General features: G+C 40.0%; 1 protein-coding gene across 1 annotated transcript; it reads left to right on the plus strand.

The window, feature by feature from the left end:
* The first annotated feature begins 1,022 nt into the window (after positions 1–1,022).
* On the plus strand, positions 1,023–21,490 carry LOC124305619 (cubilin-like). Its single transcript, XM_046765199.1, has 53 exons — positions 1,023–1,185; positions 1,411–1,540; positions 1,647–1,835; positions 2,117–2,176; positions 2,311–2,451; positions 2,538–2,641; positions 2,860–3,007; positions 3,082–3,324; positions 3,408–3,726; positions 3,879–4,204; positions 4,284–4,637; positions 4,725–4,887; positions 5,004–5,194; positions 5,382–5,901; positions 5,991–6,216; positions 6,344–6,661; positions 6,825–6,985; positions 7,088–7,426; positions 7,515–7,865; positions 7,979–8,508; positions 8,653–8,923; positions 9,215–9,472; positions 9,572–10,086; positions 11,469–11,670; positions 11,762–12,115; positions 12,212–12,411; positions 12,482–12,636; positions 12,748–12,936; positions 13,048–13,226; positions 13,316–13,537; positions 13,719–13,874; positions 13,988–14,066; positions 14,149–14,266; positions 14,933–15,095; positions 15,181–15,402; positions 15,801–15,883; positions 16,123–16,367; positions 16,458–16,664; positions 16,777–16,912; positions 17,262–17,595; positions 17,681–17,869; positions 17,985–18,147; positions 18,324–18,498; positions 18,603–18,845; positions 18,933–19,095; positions 19,192–19,415; positions 19,501–19,581; positions 19,666–19,730; positions 19,859–20,108; positions 20,227–20,389; positions 20,480–20,724; positions 20,843–20,954; positions 21,039–21,490. The coding sequence occupies exons 1-53, from the start codon at positions 1,091–1,093 to the stop codon at positions 21,041–21,043; spliced, it is 11,274 nt and encodes a 3,757-aa protein (XP_046621155.1). The 5' UTR covers positions 1,023–1,090; the 3' UTR covers positions 21,044–21,490.
* The last annotated feature ends 1,567 nt before the right edge of the window (positions 21,491–23,057 follow it).

Genomic DNA, 23,057 nt, shown 5'->3' on the forward strand with positions numbered 1-23,057 from the left:
TTGTTCGTTTATAATTTATCCCTCTTCTCATAAGATAAAACTGCGATATCAGAAATGAGAATTTAAATTTTGTATAAAATCCAGAATCCCTTGTGGAATCTGTTGATCATTTTTTCAAGGATTTATATCGGAATACATAATATTCCAGAGTTAATCCCTTGTGAAACTTGTAGACAACTAAACTTACCGTGACCCACCTTGCAGGCAATTCATGTTACAATTTAGGTCTCGACTATTCGGCCCAAGTTTAGAATAATTTCACTTTCTGGATTTCTAACGTTCCAACAACATAAGCCGAATCGATAATGTGAATTTATATCCACTCTCGTATTTTATGATCGATACATATAGTGAACAGAGACAAGTAACTAAAATTCACATGTTATTAATATAATACTGATATAAGTAAATATATGGCTGCATATACAGCATATATTTATTTATATCGAACTTCATTTAGAATACATTTTGTATTAATTGAACTAGCTAAGAATTTCATTTCTTGTTACTGGGCACTCAGGCTGGAAGGTGCAGGCAATGTGTGATCTGTTACTGCCCACTAACGTTGTACCTGTTATCAGTATTACTATTTAATGCATTACGCTACAAACTCCAAGCCATTTTTCGCTCGGTTTTAATCACGTACGTCGTAACGCACTGTACTTGTGATTATTGAAAAAAGGTGTTACAAAAATGTAGGTTTTAATTATTTTGAGATGAATATATGCCTTGTACACAGAATGAACCTACTATGTAGTCGAACCGATAGTCGAGGAGCATGTTGAACATTGCAAAAAAAAAAAAGAGGCAAAAACGATTATCCAAATATCTCACATTCTGCATGAGTGGGAATACGGTTTTGGCAATTCATTTGGAGATTCTGAGAATCATTCGGACATTTTATGGTTGTAATTTAATATTGGGTGTTATTGAAAACGCCCACTAAATTGTATGATATCGAGACACTGACGCCTCTCTCGCCTCAGTTAGCTAGCAACAGTGCCTGGGGAGAAATCTATTTATTCTGTAATGCTACCTATTTTGAATATTTATTAAGAGTGGTCGAGTGTTGAAAGGGATTTCGTACGAAATGACTGCAAGGACCCTCTTGCAGTCCCGATGGGTCGTGGCTTTTGCTTTGCTTACTACCTTTGTAAGCTTTTCCGAAACGTGGATGAATGATAGGTGAGGTTTTTATCCTGCAGTAAGAGAAAGCGAACTAATTAATTCGCAAATTTTGGATCAAAAGAAATTCACTTTGAAACAAATTTAAATGTTTACAGTTCGCTTGAATTCACCCCGTACCAGAATGATTGATGTATTGTATTGATACAAACTTTATTCAGTTTACAGACTTGTATTCACGTGCCTTACGTAAAAATACATCGCTATAATTTCAAAATTTAACAGGCCGGTGCTGGAAGTTCGCGACGGAAATCTCTTCATCACTAGTGCCCAAGATAAGAACATCACTTTACAGACTCGTGGTACGAGCTACGTCACCGTAAACGGACTCAATCTGGTACAGGTCGCGTCATCGGTGAGTCAATGACTTGCAAATTTTCACTTTCCCATGTAGGAACGTGATGAGTATGATTTTACTCATTTTATCAAAACGTCATTTGAAAATTAAATTTCGATCACAGGCGTACAACGCTTCGCAATTGGTGGAAAGATGGAAATATGGAATTCTCGCAGATGTTGAGTCCAGTCTAAGGGAGATAAAAGGAACGATATACGACGATCGCGTTGGTCTAGTGAGCAGAATTAGCGCGATTGAAGTTGGCGCTGGACAGAACGATACCAATAGTATTCCTTCTGGAAATCAACGTACCGTAAGAATAAACGAAATCATTATGCTCTTCGTCTATTCGGCAGAAGAAACTCCAACTTAATCGTTTGAAGTAATTGCTCATCCAGGGTAAAGGGAACTAGTATGAGTCCCACACTTTCGTCGGGGTCTCGGTTTGCAATGAAATATTTTGAGCACTGCCAAAATTTTACGCATTTTTCATTCGTCGACTATTTCTTCTTTTATTCGTCTTTCATTCGATCATTTCACCCGCTTCTCATTGACTTTCTTATGATAAATCTAAGCTCACCTCTCATGTTCTAGGATGGAAGTGATAGTCTTGAAAATTTTGCACGAACTCGAATTCAGCGGCTCACCGTACGAGTAAGTATTATTACCTATTTGCTGTTCGATACAATAATTATTTTCAGCAAGTTTCAACGATTGTCTCGCTTCAATAGTTTCTATCTTATCACGTACGGCTGACTAGCATTGATATGAATACTTCCATAACCCAGGTACGTCGAACGGAACGCCAGATCAGAGATATCCTGAATAAGTTACAAACCGATGAATGTGCAAGTAATCCTTGCCAGAATGGCGGTACTTGCGAGGATTTGATAGACGGGTATAAATGCCGCTGCATAGAAGGCTGGGAGGTAATTTCTTTTTATCCTTCGCTGCAGCGATCGAGGTGCATTGATGATGTATTTAAAAAAATGAAATGCATTTATTGTTATTCCAGGGGCCGCAGTGCACTAAGGATGTTGATGAATGTGCCAGGTACCTCGGAACTGACTTAGGATGTCAGAACAATGCTGTCTGTAGAAATCTCGCTGGAAGTTATCGGTGGGTTTCAAGGAGAAAACCATCTCTTAGTAGACATTTTGTTCGGTTTTACCATAATTTATTATGTATCACCGCGGTGGTGCAGAGGAGCACCATTTACGGAAAAACTGGTTTCACCAGATGCTCCTAACACAAAACTTGTACATATACTGGAAACAATTGTTCTGGGCAATTGAAACATGATGCAACTGACGAAGCTTTTATTTGTTAAACAACAGATGCGACTGTACATCAGGATGGTACGGTATACACTGCACTAAACAGACAAAAGTATGCAACAGAGAAAACTCAAACGAACTGTGTGGGCACGGTGTCTGCGTTGATAATAAGAATACATTACTTGGCTACTCTTGCTCGTGCGACGAGGTAAAAATCTAAAATCGATCGTTGTCGGTACCGGTTTTCTTTGCGCGAAGGTTTTTTAATTGTTCATTGTGTAGGGTTGGACTAGTACCAGTGCAAATCCGGCTTGTGTCGAAGACGTCGACGAGTGTGCTGCCAAGCATCCTCCATGCTCCGTCAGTCCCATGGTACCGTGCATCAACCTGCCTGGGAGCTTTCACTGCGGATCTTGTCCTCAGGGTTTTACAGGAAACGGATACTACTGCGCGGATATCGACGAGTGTCTGACTAACAACGGTGGCTGCAGTCTTTCACCCTTAGTGCAATGCTTCAATACAATGGTATTGCAAGAAACAAAATCATCGGAAACATTGATTTATGGGCGTTATGAATGGTTGACAGTGAAACTGCATCCTTTTTGTAGGGGTCAAGGATGTGCGCATCGTGTCCAACTGGTTATGAGGGCGATGGCGTGACCTGCAACTACGTCGGGCGTTGTAGAATAAACAACGGCGGTTGTCATCCGTTAGCCATATGCATCAATAGCCCAGGCATGGGCGACTGGTCCGTTCAATGTCGCTGTCCGGCCGGTTATCATGGTGATGGAATGGGACCAAACGGCTGCGAGGTGGGATCCGATGTTTTGGGTCCTTCGGCTTGCACCAGCAACCCCTGCAGCCACGGAACTTGTATTCCAAATGAGCTTCATGATTACACGTGTCGATGTCAATCTGGATATACCGGTGAGATATTCTGATATGTATATTGACCTTGATGATTCAAAAGGTTGGCGTTGAAAGCTAACGAAACTGCGTGTATTATATTCATCTTTGGAAAAGAGCTAGTGGATCAAAAGGACACTCAGCGAGCAAGTCGTGCATTTTTCAATGTTTAGGAAGAAACTGCGATACCCAAGCGAATCCTTGCAATCCTAATCCTTGTCAAAATCAGGGTATATGTACCGTTTCTGCAAGACAACGACCAACTTGCAAGTGCACCACAAGCTTTACTGGACCCCGGTGTGAAACTCCCAGAGAGGCCTGTGGAGGAAATATTGAGGAACCAGCAGGGATTTTGCAATTCCCCAGTGACGGTAGTCAGTATCCACATCGCTTGAGCTGCGCCTGGGTTCTTAAGGCCAATGAAAACAAAGTTTTGAATATTACCTTCACGGCTTTCGGCTTGGAATCTTCCACGAACTGTCAGAACGATTTCCTTCAGGTGAGTCATGGAAGACTACTTAAAAGACTAACACCATGTCCGTAGTACATCGGTCTCATTGTACCTAAACAATCCACAGATTCATGACGGCCGCACAGCTGCAGAACACTTCATCGGAAGATACTGTGGCACGAACTTACCCGGAAATGGAAGTATAATCTCATCTGATAGGTATGTGTACCTCTGGTTCCACTCGGACACAAGCAAATCTCATGACGGATTCAGCATCAACTGGACGTCGATAGAGCCTCAATGTGGAGGTGAGGTGAGCGCAGGTATTGGTATGATAAAGTCTCCGGGATGGTCGCGTAGATATCCGCCCAACAGAGACTGCCGGTGGCACGTTATCGTCAACCCTGGAAAGCGAATTCAATTCCACTTCTACACAATGATGCTGGAGGAGAATCCTACTTGCCAGAAAGATTATCTGAAGGTACAGTTATTCTGTTTCGTTCCATCAGTTTATCAAGTACGCTGCGGTACTGCAGTCAGTAAATGAACGTCTTATTCATTGTAACAGATCACGGATGGGCCAAGCGACAGAAGCCATCAGTTGGGACTTTTCTGTAACCACACCCATCTACCACAACTTGTTACATCTGGATCGGAAGCTTGGCTTCATTTTCACTCTGACGATTCGGGACAAGACCTCGGTTTTGAGATCGGTTTCTCGGCCATTGAAGGTGTCAAAAATATTTTAACTGTATCAGTGCTTTTTGCGTGTTTAAAACAATAGAAACGCGGGTCACTGGTCTTGTGAGAGTTGTTTTTAGTGTTACTTGAAAAATGATTTCTTCAGGATCACCGGGATGCGGAGGCATTTATACTGCGTCTTCTGGCACCATCACTTCACCCAATTTCGAAACTCGGTACGATCCAAACTTGGATTGTGAGTGGAGAATTCAAATACCGGTTGGAGAACGAATCAAGCTAACATGGGTCAGCTTCGACCTCGAGGGTTCCTATAGTTGCAGGTGGGATTTTGTTGAGGTGCGTAAACTTTTCTGTACACATTTTTCACACTGTCGCCACGTACAGTAAATTTAAATGGCAGTACATATTTTACAGATGTTCTACTAGCCTTTGTATTAATTTGAAGTTATTGAATTGATGGTGCGCTACATTTTACTCGTGTTTGGGCTACAAAATACCGAATGTATATATTTCTTTGCTACAGGTACGGGAAGGTATGGACGTAAGAAGTCCATTGATTGGGAGGTATTGCGGCTCCACGCTGCCGCAGTCTATACGATCTGACTCAAATGTTGTACTGATAAGATTCAAAAGTGATCAGTCTTTTCATGGGAAAGGCTTTAAACTAAATTACGAGGTCGAATGCGGCGGAGAATTTGTAGAATCCACGGGCGTTTTGAAATCCCCTTACTATCCAAATCCTTATCCAGCGTCGAGGACATGCATCTACGAAATAATACAGCCACCTGGGAAAGCTATAAGATTGACGATCAATGATATGGATATTCAGGGTTCAGGGCGATCCTATTGCAACTACGATTACTTGGAAATCCACGATGGTCAAAGTGAGAAGGCGACAATGCTTGGAACCTACTGTGGCACTAACGTATCGATTCCCAATTACCCCATTATGTCAACGCACAACAATATGTGGATCAAGTTTAATACAGACGCCCGTAATGAGACACGAGGGTTCATGGCTACCTACGACGTTATCGATATAAGTAAGCAGAATTTTCCTAATTCTCAATTATCCTTAGATTAAATCAAAGTCGTAACCCACGACTATTACCTCATCATTCTTCCCAACTAGGATGTGGAGGTAACTTTATAGCAACAACGGGTATAATTCAGTCCCCCTCTGACGACGGGAAATACGGTCATAACGAGGAATGCACCTGGAACATTCAGGCACCCTCAGGATTTATTGTGCGGCTTAGTTGGCACTCGTTTAATCTAGAGTCACATCCAGCCTGCCACCACGATTATGTCAAAGTATACGATTATACTGAGATGGACGTGAAACAGGAAATGGGAACGTAAGTTATATCCGTTGACGAATTCACCACTTTTTTGTGTGTATTTCCAAATTCTGCAGAAAAAAAGCTTTCCAAGATTGTGCCAACCGTATGTGTCAGTGTGTGGTAATTCTCTACCTCGTTTCAGGTTCTGCGGAACGGCGATACCTCACGTGATGACGACGCAATCGCAAAAGATGTCGATCAACTTTCATACAGATCATTCCGTAGCGAGGGACGGATTTATGGCTGCGTATACATTTATCGATGCTTCAAGATTCTGTGGCGGGCACTTATCCACGCTGACAGGCGTCATTAAGTCGCCAGGTTACCCCCAGCCCTACCCGACAAACAGAGTATGCGAATGGTTCATCTATGCTCCTAGCAAGCACCAAGTCGTATTGAATGTTAGGAATTTCAGCATCGAGGGGCACCCATCATGCATATCTGACAGTTTGGAAGTTAGGTAAAGTCCATATCCCCTGCTCATATTTTCGTATGCATGTAACGCAATTAGCGGTGCTCGAGCGCCACAAAGTATAATAGTACCCTGCCACAAAATTCTACTTTCGGAGCCATGGAGATATAGTTGCGTGTTTACATGTTACACGAAATCCCACTGTCCTCAGAAACGGGGGCTCGGATTCATCTCCTCTGATTGGAAGATACTGTGGAACAGAAATACCGAGGCAAATTTCCAGCTTCGGCAATCAAATGTACCTGAAATTTACATCTGATTACTCAAGAAGTGGCGCCGGTTTCAATATAGAATGGGACAGCAACGTAGTTGGTTTGTAATTATTGCCTCATGTCGGGTCATCGAAAACAAGGAGGATATACTTCATGATTGAATACATATATCCACTTTACAATATTTTTTAAAACTCAACAGGTTGCGGGGGTGTATCAACAACCTCAAGTGGGTCGTTCACTTCTCCTAATTATCCTCAGCCGTATTATCACCACGCTGAATGCAACTGGAAAATTACGGTTGCTCCCGGCAGCATTATTCAATTTATCATAGTGGACCTCCAGCTCGAAGAACATGACCAATGTCGATTCGATTTTGTCAAGATTACTGAAGGGGTTCCTGGACACAGCAAAAGCTTGGGAAAATACTGCAGCAGCAACCATCCGGTCTACGTACAGACGACAACGAATGTAGCCAGCATTCGTTTCCATAGCGATTACAGCAACGCCGGTCGTGGTTTTCACATAAATTACCAAACTAGTGAGTGGTATTGGCTTCAATGAATACTATTAAAGTCAGATTATAAATTCAAAAAAATTATTGAAGGAGAGACTTTTAATTTTTACAGTATGCCACCGCATACTTAAGGGTTTCCGAGGAGTGATTGAATCGCCAAATTTCCCGAACAATTACCCACACCGAGAAAACTGTAGCTGGGTGATCGAGGCGCCCCTGGGTAACAAGATAAATGCGACCTTTTCTCACTTCGACCTAGAAGCAGGGCTCGACTACTCTTGCGATTACGATTACCTAACAGTAAGCGAAGGGGATTACAATGTGTCGAAGAAATTTATCAACAAATACTGTGGCATGGAACTTCCACCAAAGATAGTATCTACTCAACGTCAGGTCTTTCTTCAATTCTATTCCGACAGCTACATTGCAAGTAATGGCTTCCGGCTTGAATGGGTTGTAAACGGTTAGTTTATGAAGTCAAGCATATATTTGTTTTATGAAATCAATTCCGCATGTACGGAATTTAATCGAAGTTTTAGGGTAACAATAAATGCTGAAATGTTGATGAATTCATAGGTTGCGGTGGTCTCTTAACTAGACCACAAGGTACGATCACATCTCCAGGATGGCCCAGGCCGTACCCAGCAAATATTGAATGCAATTGGAACATCGAGGTGGACTATTCTCACAGTATAGAAATTCAGTTGGTTGAAGTCGACATAGAAAAGACGTCGAAATGCGGATTTGATAAATTGAGCGTGTACAATGGAGCCGATGATAATGCGATACAGCTAATAGAAACATGCCACGTGTCCAGCCCGGTGACACTTACCAGTACAGGAAGGCAAATGTTCATCAAATTTCACGCCGACTCCTCTATCGAACGTTCGGGATTCAAAGCTACTTATAGAAGCGTTCCTATCGAATGCGGTGGTAAATTCACCACAGCTACGGGGGTCATACATTCCACAAACTACCCGTTGAACTATCAGGAAAATCAGAACTGCGAGTGGCTCATTCAAATTGCTGAAAACCACCTCGTCAATCTGACATTCCTGGACTTTGATGTTGAGAGGACAAGAAACTGTAAAGACGATTATGTCAAGGTATGTACTAAGTTCTCCTAGTTATTTTCCGTTCTGATTGTTATGAAAGAAGATAGCCCTGATGGCTAAATATTATGGGGCTGTATGAAAATGCACCATTTGCTACGACCATGTTAGATTAACAATGTCTGCATTTCGTAACAGATTTACGATGGTTCAACGCAAGATGCGCGCCTACTGGGAACTCATTGCGACAATGTACTCCCTCCGTCTTACATTTCCTCGAGCAACAGCCTTTTAGTAGTCATGAGAACAGACAGCCACATCACGGCGAAGGGTTTTAAGGCAAGGTACGATATGGCATGCGGAGCACGCATTGTCACCCGTAGTGCCGGAACTATAACGATGAATTCTGCAATCGGCTTACATACAGATATAGAGAACTGCACATGGACCATTATAGCCGAAGATCCAGGTGAAAGTTTTCACTAATTGCATATTATTCCAACATATCAAGCACAACGTGTTTACTCAAATGATTCATGCGGCCAGCATGAATCGGCCAGAAAGGATTCGTAACTTTAAAATTTCACGAGTAAAGTTAAATCTTCAGACTAATATCTTTTGATCCAAGGGTAAGTTATTCCAACTGATGAAAATCCTGGTCAGGAGACAAATAAAATTTTTGATTGTTGAGCATTAAATGACGCGGAAATCGGTAAATCAGACGCGTTATAATTATCATGTTAACCCGTGTTTCATGCAGCGGATCATGTCACTTTAACGTTGACGGACATGAGACTACCGTCATCGCTTGTTGTGGGTAGCGATGAGTGCGATGCATTTTCTATAAAGGTTTTTGAGGGCGAAGAAACAGGTGGACTATCGCTGGGTACCTGGTGTGGAACTAAAGTTCCACCGCCAATAACAAGTCAAGGAAATGTTTTATCCATCCATGCCACATCTCAGTACGGCATATTGTACGTGGGAAAGTTTACAGGGGCTTACTCTGTCCTGAACTCAGGTATCGTCCAAATATCTAAGACCCAATGTTTGGTGAAGTAGATAGGTAGGGCAATGTTTCTCTAAAGTGATAATACTGACTGTTAAAACATAATGACAGCTTGCGGAGGTACTTACACATCGGAACAGGGAGCGATTGCCACACCTGGATATCCAAGCAATTACCCCCGAAATGTGGAGTGTGTTTGGAACCTTCAAATATCGCCGGGGAACGCGATAAGCTTGTCATTCAGGGAGTTCGATGTGACTGAAAGTGAGAACTGTAATTTGGATTACGTCGAGGTACGGGAAGTGAATGGGGCTGGAAGACTACTCGATGTGTATTGCGGCAAAAACGCAAGCACGATAATTTCGCAGAAAAATTTGTGGGTCAAGTTCAAAAGTAGCGCGGAAGATACAAAAAAAGGATTCGTAGCTGATTATAGCATTGTACATGGAAATCTGGAGCTGTCAGGACCCAGTGGAGACATTGCGTCTCCGTTATATCCAAATGTATGCATACTGGACGGAGAATATTTCTGGCGTATTACCGTTGACATCGGATTTACGATACAAATCACCTTCAAAGATTTCTATATCGAAAAATACGGAAGCGAATGTTACATAGCACTTGTTGTGAGTACCTCATAATAGAAGATAGAAAGTAATTTTCGTATTAACCCTGGATTGCCACACCTATTTTTTGTCTACGTCGTTATCATACCAGAGTCTCGATCATTTAGATTTTTCTCCATAACTACAGTTAAAATTGACATATTTAAGTCTTTTTTTCAAATTGATTGAGAATCTATCAAGGAACAGCTCTATAATGAAAAAAAAAATTGATACGAGTTTAAAACGGAAAGAACATCCAGATACGCGAGAAAAATATCGATTTTACACTTTTTTTTTTAAAATTCATATCTTCTGTCCCAGTAGCACGATTTTGAAACTTCTTTTAGCATTTTAAAAGGAACATTCTAAAGCATGGAAGGAAAATTTGGCGACTTGATATTTCAATAGTATCAACGAAACTGCATGTTGTCAACATAACAAATTTTTTCATTCTCACCATTCGGGTGACTTACACGATAGTCTAGAAAACTTTATATCTGTACCTAAAACTTTCGCTTTCACCAATGTTTTCGCTTGTATGACATTCACTACCGGTTCTCTGAAAAATTCATTTACACGTGCATACGTAAAAACATTCAAGAATTTCATAAATTAAACACAGGCTGGAAGGAAAAGGCGATATTACAAATATCCATGTGTGATGTGGAGTATTTATTAGTTTCATTTTTCATTCAATACAATGATAATCCATTTACGTTATTACTGGTATAAGTTTGAAGTATCAAAGCGCTCTCGTTGTAGCCGAGAATAAGGTAGCGCTTCTACCTCTTCGCAGCTACACGATTTACTCCGGGTTTGCATATTTTAGACTGCAAAATACGTTAGTGATATTTGCATGAGTTATTGTGTACAAATATTTACTCTGTAAATCTTCAGCTCGAATCTAGCAATAGACAAATTGATCAGTACAGAGCTCTAACCACGACGCATCAATCTCGATTTTTACGATGTTTTCAATTAAATAAAACAAGAAATCATAAAAACGTGGGACAAATATATAATGTTATAAACATAAAATAAATTGAATTAGAAGAAGTATTTGTCCTCAAAAAAGGTACGTTGTTACCACACTGAGGTCTCGGAGACCCTGGATTCACTTCAGACACTCGCTACTCAGCGGTTCGACGGTAATTGATCTCACCGACTTGTATCACTACTGAGGAGACCCCAAACTTTTTTTCACCACATGGTCCGAAGCTCTATTATGGTCCTTCCCATTATTCAAGAGCTAGCCTATGAAAATTACTGTCTGGTCTCGGGGACCCTGGTGTAGCAATCTAGGGTTAAATTATTTACACGGGGGGAAGTCGGGAAAAATCTTACAATAGCAATTCAGTACGATTTTTGTACTTGGTGATTAATTTTTGTTCTTTACGTCGTAGATTTATGATGGATATGACGCGGATGCTCCGGTTTTGATGAGAGAGTGTGGTATGATATTACCGAGTATGGTACGAACTTCCAGTAATGTAGTGTACATCAAGTTCAATTCGATAATATTACAAGAAGGTAGCAAATTTTTCTTAAGCTGGTTGGAAGTTCCCAGAAGTACCATTGGTCCTGAAGATCCTGTTTCGGATGAAGGTAAGTGCTTGATAAGTAAAATTTGACTACCGGCATGCGCGTTACACATGCGTAAATTATTTTTATTAAAAACGTGCATTATATGATACAGTAATCGTGTTGACTGCTCTGAGGAACAGCACCTACACTCTCATGTCACCTGGCTGGCCAAATGGTTACGAATCCGAACTCAAAAGCACCTGGGCCATCGAGTCACTTCCTGGAACACACTTAGCAATAAAATTTATCAATTTTGACCTGGAAGAAACCGAAGGTTGCATTGCTGATCAAGTTAAAATTTATACGGGAAATTCTTTGACATCTCAGCAACAGTGGACACAGATAGGAAACTTCTGCTATCGCAACACTACTGGCACGACTATAGAAGCATCAAATTTAATGAAAATCGAATTTAACACCGACTCGTATGGAAATAAAACCGGATTCAAGGCTGTAGTTCGGAGAGGTACCGTTTCAAAATTCTTCATCGATTAATATCGTTGTGGAAATATTCAACTACCCTACCAAATCATGGCAACATCTAATTATTTTGTGTCACCAGTATGTGGTGGTGAGCTGTACGGACCGAACGGAGTTATAGAAGTTAATCGAACAACGGATTCTGACCCTGATAGTAGATGGTGGCATCATGTGTGTGAATGGAAGGTTACCGTAAGGCCGGGGAGAACTATAGAAGTCAAGTTTACCGAGTTGAACATACAGAGTAGCACTGATGTTTCATGTGCGGAAAACTATGTTATGGTAATTTCTAATTATTCGCATCCCAATAATGTCTTCCACTCTGATTATTCACAATGATTACTGATTGCAGTTGAAAAACGGCCACGCAGTCTCGTCCCCTCTCCTCGGTGATGGCAAATATTGCGGTAGCACACTTCCAGCTCAGAGTTTGCAAACAACTGGGAATTTACTCTATGTCAAGTTCACTGGCTCGAAGATGCATAATCTCTTCAAACTCACGTACAGGTAAAATTGTCATTACATTGCTCCGTTCTTTGCTCGTTTCCATTCTTTCGTGTTGCGTTATGGAAGATAATGGCATTTATCGATCCTCTAACCGAAATTAATATTCTTTAGGGAGGTGGGAATGAATTGTGGTGGTGAAATCCTTCTAACGCAGGAAAACCAAAGTTGGAACATAAGCAGTCCAAACTATCCAAACATGCCAGACCCATATACCGAGTGTACCTGGACAGTAATGGCACCGGGTGGAGAACTGATCTCGATTCATTTCCCTGAGAGATTCGATTTTACCTTCGATCCCGAGTAAGTAACTTTTATAACAACTCCGTCGATGATTCTCAATTACTGGATGCGTAGTTTATTTGACAATGTGAAAGATTTGATGATGTCACAAGTAATGCTATTACGTTTCAGTTGCAATAAAGAATATCTTGAAATCAGAGATGGAGGAACTGAGTTATCGACGTCCTTAGGACGATATTGTAACGCGAATCCACCCAGTTTGACCACGAGCGGAAATGTCATGTATCTTCATTTTTATACTGATGTATCCGACCCTAAAAATGGTTTCAAGGCTATAGTCAACACTGGCAGTGAGCGAGTTTTTGAAGATGTTGAAGCTAGTTGATTACATTATTTTTACTCGATTTTTGAATAATTCAATCGATTCTATGGTGCGTAGATCACTGTAACAGAGTTGTACGAGGCACACAAGGAGTGATACAATCACCTAATTATCCAGACCCTTATCCAACTGGGTATCATTGTAACTGGACTATCATCGGCACTTCTACTCACACAGTAAAGCTGCAATTTTTAGACCTCGATTTACCAAGCAGAATGAATTGCAGCCATACTGACTATGTCGAAATTAGTGATTATGTAAGACTTGGCTGGTACGAGCGTAAGTAGTTAAGCCTCATTCCAATTTATCAATATACAGGAGGAGAGTATCGAAAATTTTCTGCATTTCATAAGAATACAATATCAACTCTCTCATGTCGTGTTAAAATTACTAATACTAATAACCACGCGTATATTTTGGCTTAGGAAAAAAACAAATAAATTCTTGTCTTTCCATTTAGCTTGGGTGAAGAACAGCATTGGTAAATATTGTGGATATTCGAAGCCTGGAGTGATTCAAGCAGTGGGAAATAAAGCAGAGATTGTTTTCACAAGCAATCAAAGTCTGTCCACTAGGTTTAAAGGATTCAAAATCAGATTTACTACGTCTGAAGAAAGTAAGTGAGTTCTTTTGTACTACAGGATCTGCTGAGAATGAGTGGGAAGATTTAGATTCACTGCGAACATGGTATCACGTCAGTATATATTGCCATTAAACGAAACTTTGCAGCATGTGGCGGTGACCTCGTCGGCGAAGCTGGTGAATTCACATCACCCGATTACCCTCGTGCTACGTTTACGAGAATGAGGTAATTTCATTCTGAATATAAACGAATCATTGACTACATTTTCTTTGTTCAACTAATATATATTAGTGTTTGTCTCTTACAGGATTTGTGTGTGGAGAATAACAGTGCCAGAAGGATATCGTGTTCAATTCGATCTAATTGATTTTAACCCATCTGCATCGCTTGAAGACATATCATTCTTGTTATCAGACGACATTCATGTACGTGATATCAATGCAAGCTACCCTGTGTATCATATTTTTACAACGTTCGGTTCAACGGACGGGTTAATCACTCCTGAAATCTGTTGTACACCTTTCCGTGAATTTTGCGAAGTCTGTTAAAATCTTTGAAACCGTCTGAAACATTTTATAGTCGATGAAATCGCTTGAAATCACCTGAAATTTTCTGAATTCTCTTAAAATCCACTCAACTCCGCTGAACTCTTCTGTAATTTTTAAAATTTTCTGAAACCTTTAAAAATCTCTTGAATTCGTACACAACCTTTTAAAATTCTTAGAAATCCTCAGGAGTCTCTTGAAATCATATGAAATCCTTTGAAATCCTCGAAATTTTGTATAAATTTTGAAATCTTCTGAAATCTCCTAAAATCATTAGAAGTCTTGTGAAACCACTTGCAATCCTTTGAGATCCTTAGAAATATCCTCAAATCGTCTGAGATGATTTGTAATCCGTGAAATCTTTTGAAACCTTTGTAATCTTGAAATCAGATGTACGTGAAATCGATAAGTGATTAAACCCTCGGTTACCATTCTACGATACTTTGAATTTAAATATTTGTATTAACTGTGTTGTTCTTGCCAAGCTCAACAGCTGAGTACTTCATACTTATATAACTCGACAATTCATACAGGTATTTCTTTCAGGTTTACAATTCTTTCGATTATGGCGGTGCGATTGAAATCGCGACGAACACCGGCACGCAGAAGCAATTTCTCAGTAGCGGCAACACGATGCTTGTTCAGTACTGGATGAACTTTCGGTCCACCGTCAGTTTCAAAGCTCGTTACAGTAGCATCGCTCCTGCACGTGAGTTAGGCAATGCCATCAATATCGCTCGTTGTCACATTTAAACTACATAAGCATTATTCACAAATTTATATCATTATCGCAGTGTGTGGTGGTAAACTAACAAGCGGTCAGGGTACTTTGATTTCCCATGACGATTCTATCCACAATCTGACGAAGTTTTGGTGTAAATGGACACTTCGTTCGCCTTTCGTCAATTCAACAGAACAAACCCTTGCATTGAATGCGTCACTAGTGCTTGGTGGAGTACCCACTGATGAAAGAGGCTTGTGTAGATTTTTCGACCCGAGACTTACGGTAACTGATGGTAAGTTACGACAGTTAACACAAACTTGAGGCCCAGGTTAATCAAGCGACATAGCTATTGTTTTGCAATCCATGTTTTATTCAGTTTCTATGAACTATACGATGAACGTGATAATATGCGAAATAGAGCTTACTTTTCATACAGGGTGTTGAATTTTTTACTCTACTTAAGGTTTTGAACAAATGAATCAGGTTCTTATCTGAAATTTTATAGTCTTTTTAATCTTGTTTTTGTGTTGACGTATAGAGATCCAACCGTATAGATAAGTTCGGAATAGTTACAGACGCAGATCGAATAGGACCAGCATTTTATGTATCCGACATTTTAAGCAGGGACAGTGAAATCTATTTCAGTTTTCTTGTTTTTCCTAAAGAGAAGAACTTTCATTTTTATTCAAGGTGTTGGAGATCAAGTCGGTGACATTTGTGGACATGTAGATGGTATTACCTTACGAAGTCCGTCGCCAAATAATGTAATTATAGTGAGTAAATATTGACTGGAACGTATTGTACAACAGATAAAGATTGATGAATTTTGACGTCTGATACTTCGAGTGATATTATGGTCGAGAAAGCGATCAATGACTCATGAAAATAAATTTACTAAAAAATTCTTATACTAGCTGAATAACGTACCCGTGCATTCTGTTTCTCGTTATACTAATTACAGTGCACCGAATGAATCAATAATAACAATGATTATGCATTAATCTGTCGGCAGTTAGATAAACGAATTTATCATCTAGGAAGTACAGTAGCTAAGATAATTGCCACGATTAGCTACCGCTGGAATCTGTGCGGTGGATTACTGGGCGGCCCTTCTCAAACAATTACTGCACCAAAAAATCAGACGTACCCGATAGATTGCGTCTGGAAAATAGAGTATCCGGATGCACGAGGGAAATTTCTAATGACTTTTAAGAGATTGAATCTTACAGGATGCGAACGAAACTACCTTACTATAAGGTAAAATGTACGCTTAGCTTCATAAATATAGTATTATATATAAAATTTTTGTTTCTCTGTATTCTACAACTATTTACCCCTTTCAATCAGAAATGGCGGCTTCTACTCGCCAATGTTGCCCAAATATTGCGGATCTATTGCACCGAATGCTACAACATCAGGATCTAACAAATTGTGGATTGAGTATCACGCCGAAGACCCGAGTGATTTTGAACTACAGTTGGATTCACATAATTCACATGATTCCGCTTGCGGTATAGTGCGCACGAGAAACCGTGGAGAGATTTCCAGTCCTAAGTGTGCATTATTCAAATTATTCCAAGTTCTTTGACAGTTCATTAACGTTCAATCAATTGTTTTATTTTCGACCACTTTAGCACCGTATCTGTTATGTACTATATTTTGACAGGTTCCCAACACAGTATCCGAATAATGCTGAGTGCTCATGGAACTTAACAGTAGACAACGGATATCACATTGGATTAGAGTTTGTAGACCGGTTCCAGCTGGAAGAAAGTGCCGACTGTGCCAAGGACTTCGTCCAGGTATCTATTAATGGTCTTACCTTAGACTAACGGATTCGAATCAAATACTGTGCACCAACAAGTAATGACGAGGTTGAAGCAAGTAACATTAACGTAATGCAACAATGAGAAGATAATTACTGTTTTGCAATGCTTAAGCGACTTTGAAGGAGTCAAGTTTTTAGAATTTGAGTAAATTTAAATAAGCCTAGATGTGCGAAATGACAATTTTTCCTTTATATGCATTATCGTCAGTATAACGTTACTGACTTTACTACCATAATTAATTAAATTTTGTGGTTTCTTCACCAGCAACACACTGAGATCAGTTACCATTTATTATCACGAACAAGTGCAACTCTGATTACAGGTGTTCGATTGGCGCGAAGATCCTACAACCGGGGTTACTTCGTGGTATCCTTACCCAAAACTATGCGGTAGAACAATACCCCAGCCGCTGAACTCAACTTCAAATCGTATGAGAGTTCTGTTCCGGTCAAATGACAAAATTCAAGCGGATGGATTCCATGCGAAGTGGGGCACCAACTGTGGTGGGACCATAGTAGTAACGAAGCAAAGGAAGTATCTCACTTCGCCTGGATGGCCCCTAGAATACGACGGGAATCTGTTCTGTAACTATACGTTTTTAGCGCCGGGAATGAGCTTCATTGTACGGTTTATTGAATTCGAGTTGGAAAGTTCAGGTAAATTGGTTTGTTAAGTATGAATTGCGTGCGAATAATTACGTTTGATGACCCACACCTAAAGTACTCACAATTTCTTCTGCAGACACGATCAGCAACTGTCAGTATGACAACCTTACTATAATAGAGACCAATAGGTATATGAGGGACACTACTACTTGGTGTGGTGATGATGGTCCACCTACACAAAGAGTTGATTCACGATTGGAAATGCACTTTGCAACGAACTCATATTTTCAACGTAGGGGATTCAAATTAGAGTACTACGTCGACGGTAAGTTTCTGAGATACTGCAGTGCGATTCCTTTTTCTAATTTTCCAATCATTTGTTAACGTTTCATCAAAACACCCGCACCTTTTCAACGCAATACTATAAACAAATTTTACAGAATGCGGCGGCGTGATAACTAGCCCTGCGGACATAACTTCACCTGCGTTAGACGCTAGTGATACTTATTACGGAAGAATTAATTGTACTTGGATCGTAGAGGCCCCACCTGGAAAAACTATTGTTCTCAGAATTGAAAGCTTCGATCTTGAAACCAGTAGAAGGTTAGTAGTTATGTTCACCCTTTAAATTTGAAATATCATCTTCAAAACAAATGAAGAGGAGGAACTGGTAACATACCTATCTTAAAAACGTAAATTATGTTCGAAATATGGTGGAATTTGGTTTTCGTGTAAAATGATTGAAATCACCAACTTCCTGTACCGCGATGTAATTTTAGGTGCCGGTTCGACTACGTAGCCGTGTACTCCACCCGGACTACGGAGAAAGAAAATAGGTTAATTTTACTGTGTGGTACGTCGATTGGAAACCCCGCGATCAGATCAACAACTGGTATCATGAACATAAACTTCGTTACGGACAATTCCGTTCACGGACGTGGCTTCAAAGCAAAGGCGAGTTGATGAGTGTCTATATTCGCCCTTTATATCACCGACAATAAAGTGAGAGTGACAAATGTACCTAGAAGGGGATGACATGTGATTTTCTCAATCCATAGGTTTTATTCACTACCGGTATCGCGAATGGATGTGGGGGTGATATCGATCTTTCAGGATCACAAACTTTCCGAACACAAACTAATGCGATCTACAATTCTTTGGAAGATTGTCACTGGTCCGTCCAAGCGGCGAGCGATCATTACATTAGACTGACGATGAATAGCATGGACTTGAAAAATGCAACGTCTCTAGCGGGTGCAAATCGGACAGCAAGCGTGTCATGCTCTGGTGACTATTTGGAGGTAAAAAGCATTCACGAATCTCAGACAATGATCTGATTTGAAAATTTTAGACAGTCGTTAAATATTTTCTTTGCCTCCTTCCCAAAGATACGTGATGGATTGGGTCCGTTTTCCGAACTGATCGGCATATACTGTGGAAATATTATTCCACCACCTATATCGTCAACAACAAATAGAATGTGGATCAGATTTGTGACCGATGGTACACTAAATGGCAATGGAGTGACGGCAACACTTGAAGCACTTCATTGTAAGAATTGTATATATTTTTTGCGTAATTTCCGCATAAAAATAATCAAAATATTACCGGCTACTTACAAGTATACGCAATTCTTCTACGTTACAGCTCCTTGCGGTAATAGAAGTCTGTTGATTGAAAATCATACTCAAAAATTGAAATCACCAAACTTTCCGGGCGTGTACGATGCTGGATTGAGATGTCGCTGGTTCCTCTCTTACCCCGATGAAAGGTTAAACTATTGGAAGAGTTTGACCATACACTTCAACCACTTTGACTTAGAGAGTTCTGAGAATTGTAATAACGACAAGTTGACTATCTACGATAAAAATGTTTGTAGTTTTTGTACTGTGATTTGAGTTTCCAGATATACTTGTAGGAAATTTCATTACTGTATTGTGATATGTTCTTTATCAGGCTGATACCCACATCAGTGAAGGTTTCGGGGAAAACTTGGTTTACGGTGGTGCAGGAAGGCCAAATAGATACTTCTGGATGGTAATCAGACATTATAGAATATTCATATTTTACACAATAAATGTCTATGCTGATTTATACATAAGCTGTTAATTAATTTTTCAGAATAGCCGTCTGACACAAGAAACTTATTCATACTGTGGTAGTAATCTACCATTCGATTTTCACAGGTATAAATGTATACGTACATTATATTTCGATTAATCTTGTGTTGTTTTGTAATTTTGAGGACGTCTTACCTGTGAAGGCGTGAACGCATCGAGTATGAATATACCGTTAATCAACCGTTTTTTCACAGCTATGGACAGGGTATTGAAATCATTTTTGAATCGTCCCCAAATCCAAAAGAAAGGCACACTGGATTTGAGCTCGAATACAGTGAGAGCGTGTGTAATAGGAATTTCACTCGTCCTCAAGGGCGCATTTTTCACCAAGGTTCGGACGAGTGTTTCTTCACGATAACAGCTCCAGTGAATTCCACGATTTCACTTTACTTTAACAGCTTTTCCCTGTCATCCAGTCGAAATTGTTCTAGACAAGCGTTACAGGTTGGTGTGTTAAGAATGTATACGATGTGACCTTCAGTGTCACGCTATGCGGATAGACTGTGGAAGTTTTCAGTGTTTACGATGGTACAGTGTAAATTTGTAACAAATTTTATTGCAGATATATGATGGGAGTTTCAGCAATACCACCTTGGCTCAATTGTGTGGTTACAGCATACCAGAGCCTATCTTTAGTTCTGGGAACAAACTGAGCTTGCATTCGTGGTCTCAAGTTATTTCATCCTTTCAAAATTACGATATAACGTATACGACGACTGACAAAGGTACTAGGTTTTTGGAGATTGTGTTTATTATTACGTTGTACTTCTGTTCCATTGATTTTCTAATCTATATTCTATTTGATTTTGTTGCAGGAAGAGGCTGCGGAGGAAAGCTTTACAATAGCGAAGGTCGCTTCACATCCCCGCTATATCCGGGACCGTTCCGTAACGTAAGCGAATGCACTTGGGAAGTGACTGTGCCATCGGGTTTTGTTGTGGATCTGGACTTCAAAGTGTTTGACATTGGAGTGAAGGAAACCTGCCCGACAGATGTATTGAAAATTTATAATGTACAGCCCGATGGGCAGGAATTATTCGTGAAGAGTTACTGTGGCGAGGTCAGTATTGCAAACGTAAAAATTAAACTTTGAAAAAAATTGCAAATTCTTTAATTGCAAATCTTTCTATTTTACCACTTATTAGCGAGCTTTAACGAATCTTCGCGTTTTGTTGCAGGATCTTCCAACTCCGTACCGTTCCTCAAATTACAAGATATTGATAAAGTACATGACATCGATGAATAACGGGGGTATGGGCTGGATTATTGAATTCAAAGCACGTCGTCATGGTCAGTAGTAATGGAAAATTTTGAATTATGATTTACACTTCTATCTTAACGCGTAGTTTTTCAAATTATGTGAATAAATTGCAGAATAACGAACTGGCGCTGAACCGTCCGTGCACATTGAACAACCATTCGACAATTTGTGCTACAACGGGCTTGAAAGAAAAGGACCAGATTTACAATAAATGAAATTGCCAATTGCACACGGATTCTTAAAATTGAAGTTTACCTAAAGTACTTTTAGTGTCACAGCTGTGATGTTGTTAATAGAGTTGGGACAATCCCATCTGTATATTTATTTACATTACTGCGATATTTTACGATATGAAAATGATTTTTCTTCTTTTTGAATTATGTCATTCAGCCTGTGAGGTTTTATTGCTTCGACATTGAACAATCATTCCATGTCATCTTGTATTATGATAATTTCTTCAATCATTATACCCATTCTTCGATATAATTTTCATGTGTGGGTACTATACATCACGTCTAATTGTATCATGTTTGTATTTATAGAGGTGAGTCTTAAATAAATTGCAATTGGTAAAAAAGCAAATGTGTATTTTGATTGAGTCTCTAGTACTATGAACTTTTCATGTTTTCCAAGCTACACGATAAGTTCTTGGGGAAAAAGTATGGTCGGGGTATACGACGTCAAGAGAGAGAAGCTATTTGGTAGCAGCAACGAAACCAGCAGTCTATATTTCTATATTTATAACAGTCAATGAGACTATAACTTGAAATGAGAGATTAGGGAGGGAATCAACGGCTCAGAGAATACTCCGGCGTTTCTCTCTTTTTTAGAGGTGCAATTCACAACAGTAATAGCAGCGACATGGGACTAGGTATCATAGTGTTCATTCCAAAAAGAAGTCAATAGAGCGAGACCTTGTTCTGACTTTGATACAAATTAGTTCGTATTATTCTACAAGGAAAAAAAGAACGGCTGACTCTACACTTTTCACAGATAACTGCATCCTCAAACTCGAAGTCTCACAATCGATAGTGAGAAGATTTGCCTGACTAACTGAACCCCTGGGAACTCAGAAAATGCACCAATATGAGCGTGGGACCAACAGTAGAAAAGTTACGACGGAAATCTATCGTTGTTCGGCTTTAACTTTTAATCCGTTGCTCGCAGCGTATTGGGACTGCGCCCAATCGATTCCTTTGGCAAAATTACATCGATATAGTGCACCAAAGAGTTTATTCCAGCACTTTTCAAAATCGCGTAAATTTTCGCCAAAAATACAAAGGGGTTAGCCTTACTTATTTTTGGGCCGAAAAATTTTTGGTCTCAGATTCTATTTGCACGACCTTCTCTTGACTTATTAGACTCCCAGGAAGTCAGAAAACGCAGCAAAAAGAGCGTGGGATTAACGGGAGAGAAATGACGACGAAAAGATGACCAGCTGAAAAATGTGAAAAACTCAGGTTCTGGTTTTCTGCCTGTAACTTTTGATCCGTTGCTCGCAGCGTATTGGGACTGCACCCAATCGATTTCTCTCGCAAAATTACGTCAGAATAGTGCACGAAGGAATTTATTCCAGCACATTTCAAAATCGCGAAAATTTTCGCCAAAAATACAAAGGGGTTAGCCTTACTTATTTTTGGGCCGAAAAATTTTTGGTCTCAGATTCGATTTGCATGACCTTTTCTTGACTAACTAGACTCCCAGGAACTCAGAAAACGCAGCAAAAAGAGCGTGGGATTAACGGGTGAGAAATGACGACAAAAAGATCAACAGCTGAAAAATGTGAAAAACTAAGGTTCTGGTTTTCTGCCTGTAACTTTTGATTCGTTGCTCGCAGCGTATTGGGACTGCGCCCAATCGATTCCTTTGGCAAAATTACATCGTTATAGTGCACCAAAGAGTTTATTCCAGCACTTTTCAAAATCGCGAAAATTTTCGCCAAAAATACAAAGGGGTTAGCCTTACTTATTTCTTCATTTTTGGAGCCGAAAATTTATGGTCTCAGATTCGATTTGCATGACCTTTTCTTGCCTAATTAGACTCCCAGGGACTCAAAAAACGCAGCGAAAACAGTGTAGGACCAACAGCAGACGAATGACGATGTAAAAAGCGTCAGCCAAAAAAAGTCAAAA

This window comes from Neodiprion virginianus, chromosome 5 (assembly GCF_021901495.1).
Source record: "Neodiprion virginianus isolate iyNeoVirg1 chromosome 5, iyNeoVirg1.1, whole genome shotgun sequence".
Taxonomy (NCBI): domain Eukaryota; kingdom Metazoa; phylum Arthropoda; class Insecta; order Hymenoptera; family Diprionidae; genus Neodiprion; species Neodiprion virginianus.

Coding starts and splice junctions, on each gene's coding strand:
- LOC124305619 (XM_046765199.1), top strand. CDS start 1,091: ATGACTGCAAGGACCCTCTTGCAGTCCCGATGGGTCGTGGCTTTTGCT. Junction 8,509..8,652: donor GTAAAGACGATTATGTCAAG/GTATGTACTAAG, acceptor ATTTCGTAACAG/ATTTACGATGGTTCAACGCA. Junction 12,412..12,481: donor GTGCGGAAAACTATGTTATG/GTAATTTCTAAT, acceptor TACTGATTGCAG/TTGAAAAACGGCCACGCAGT.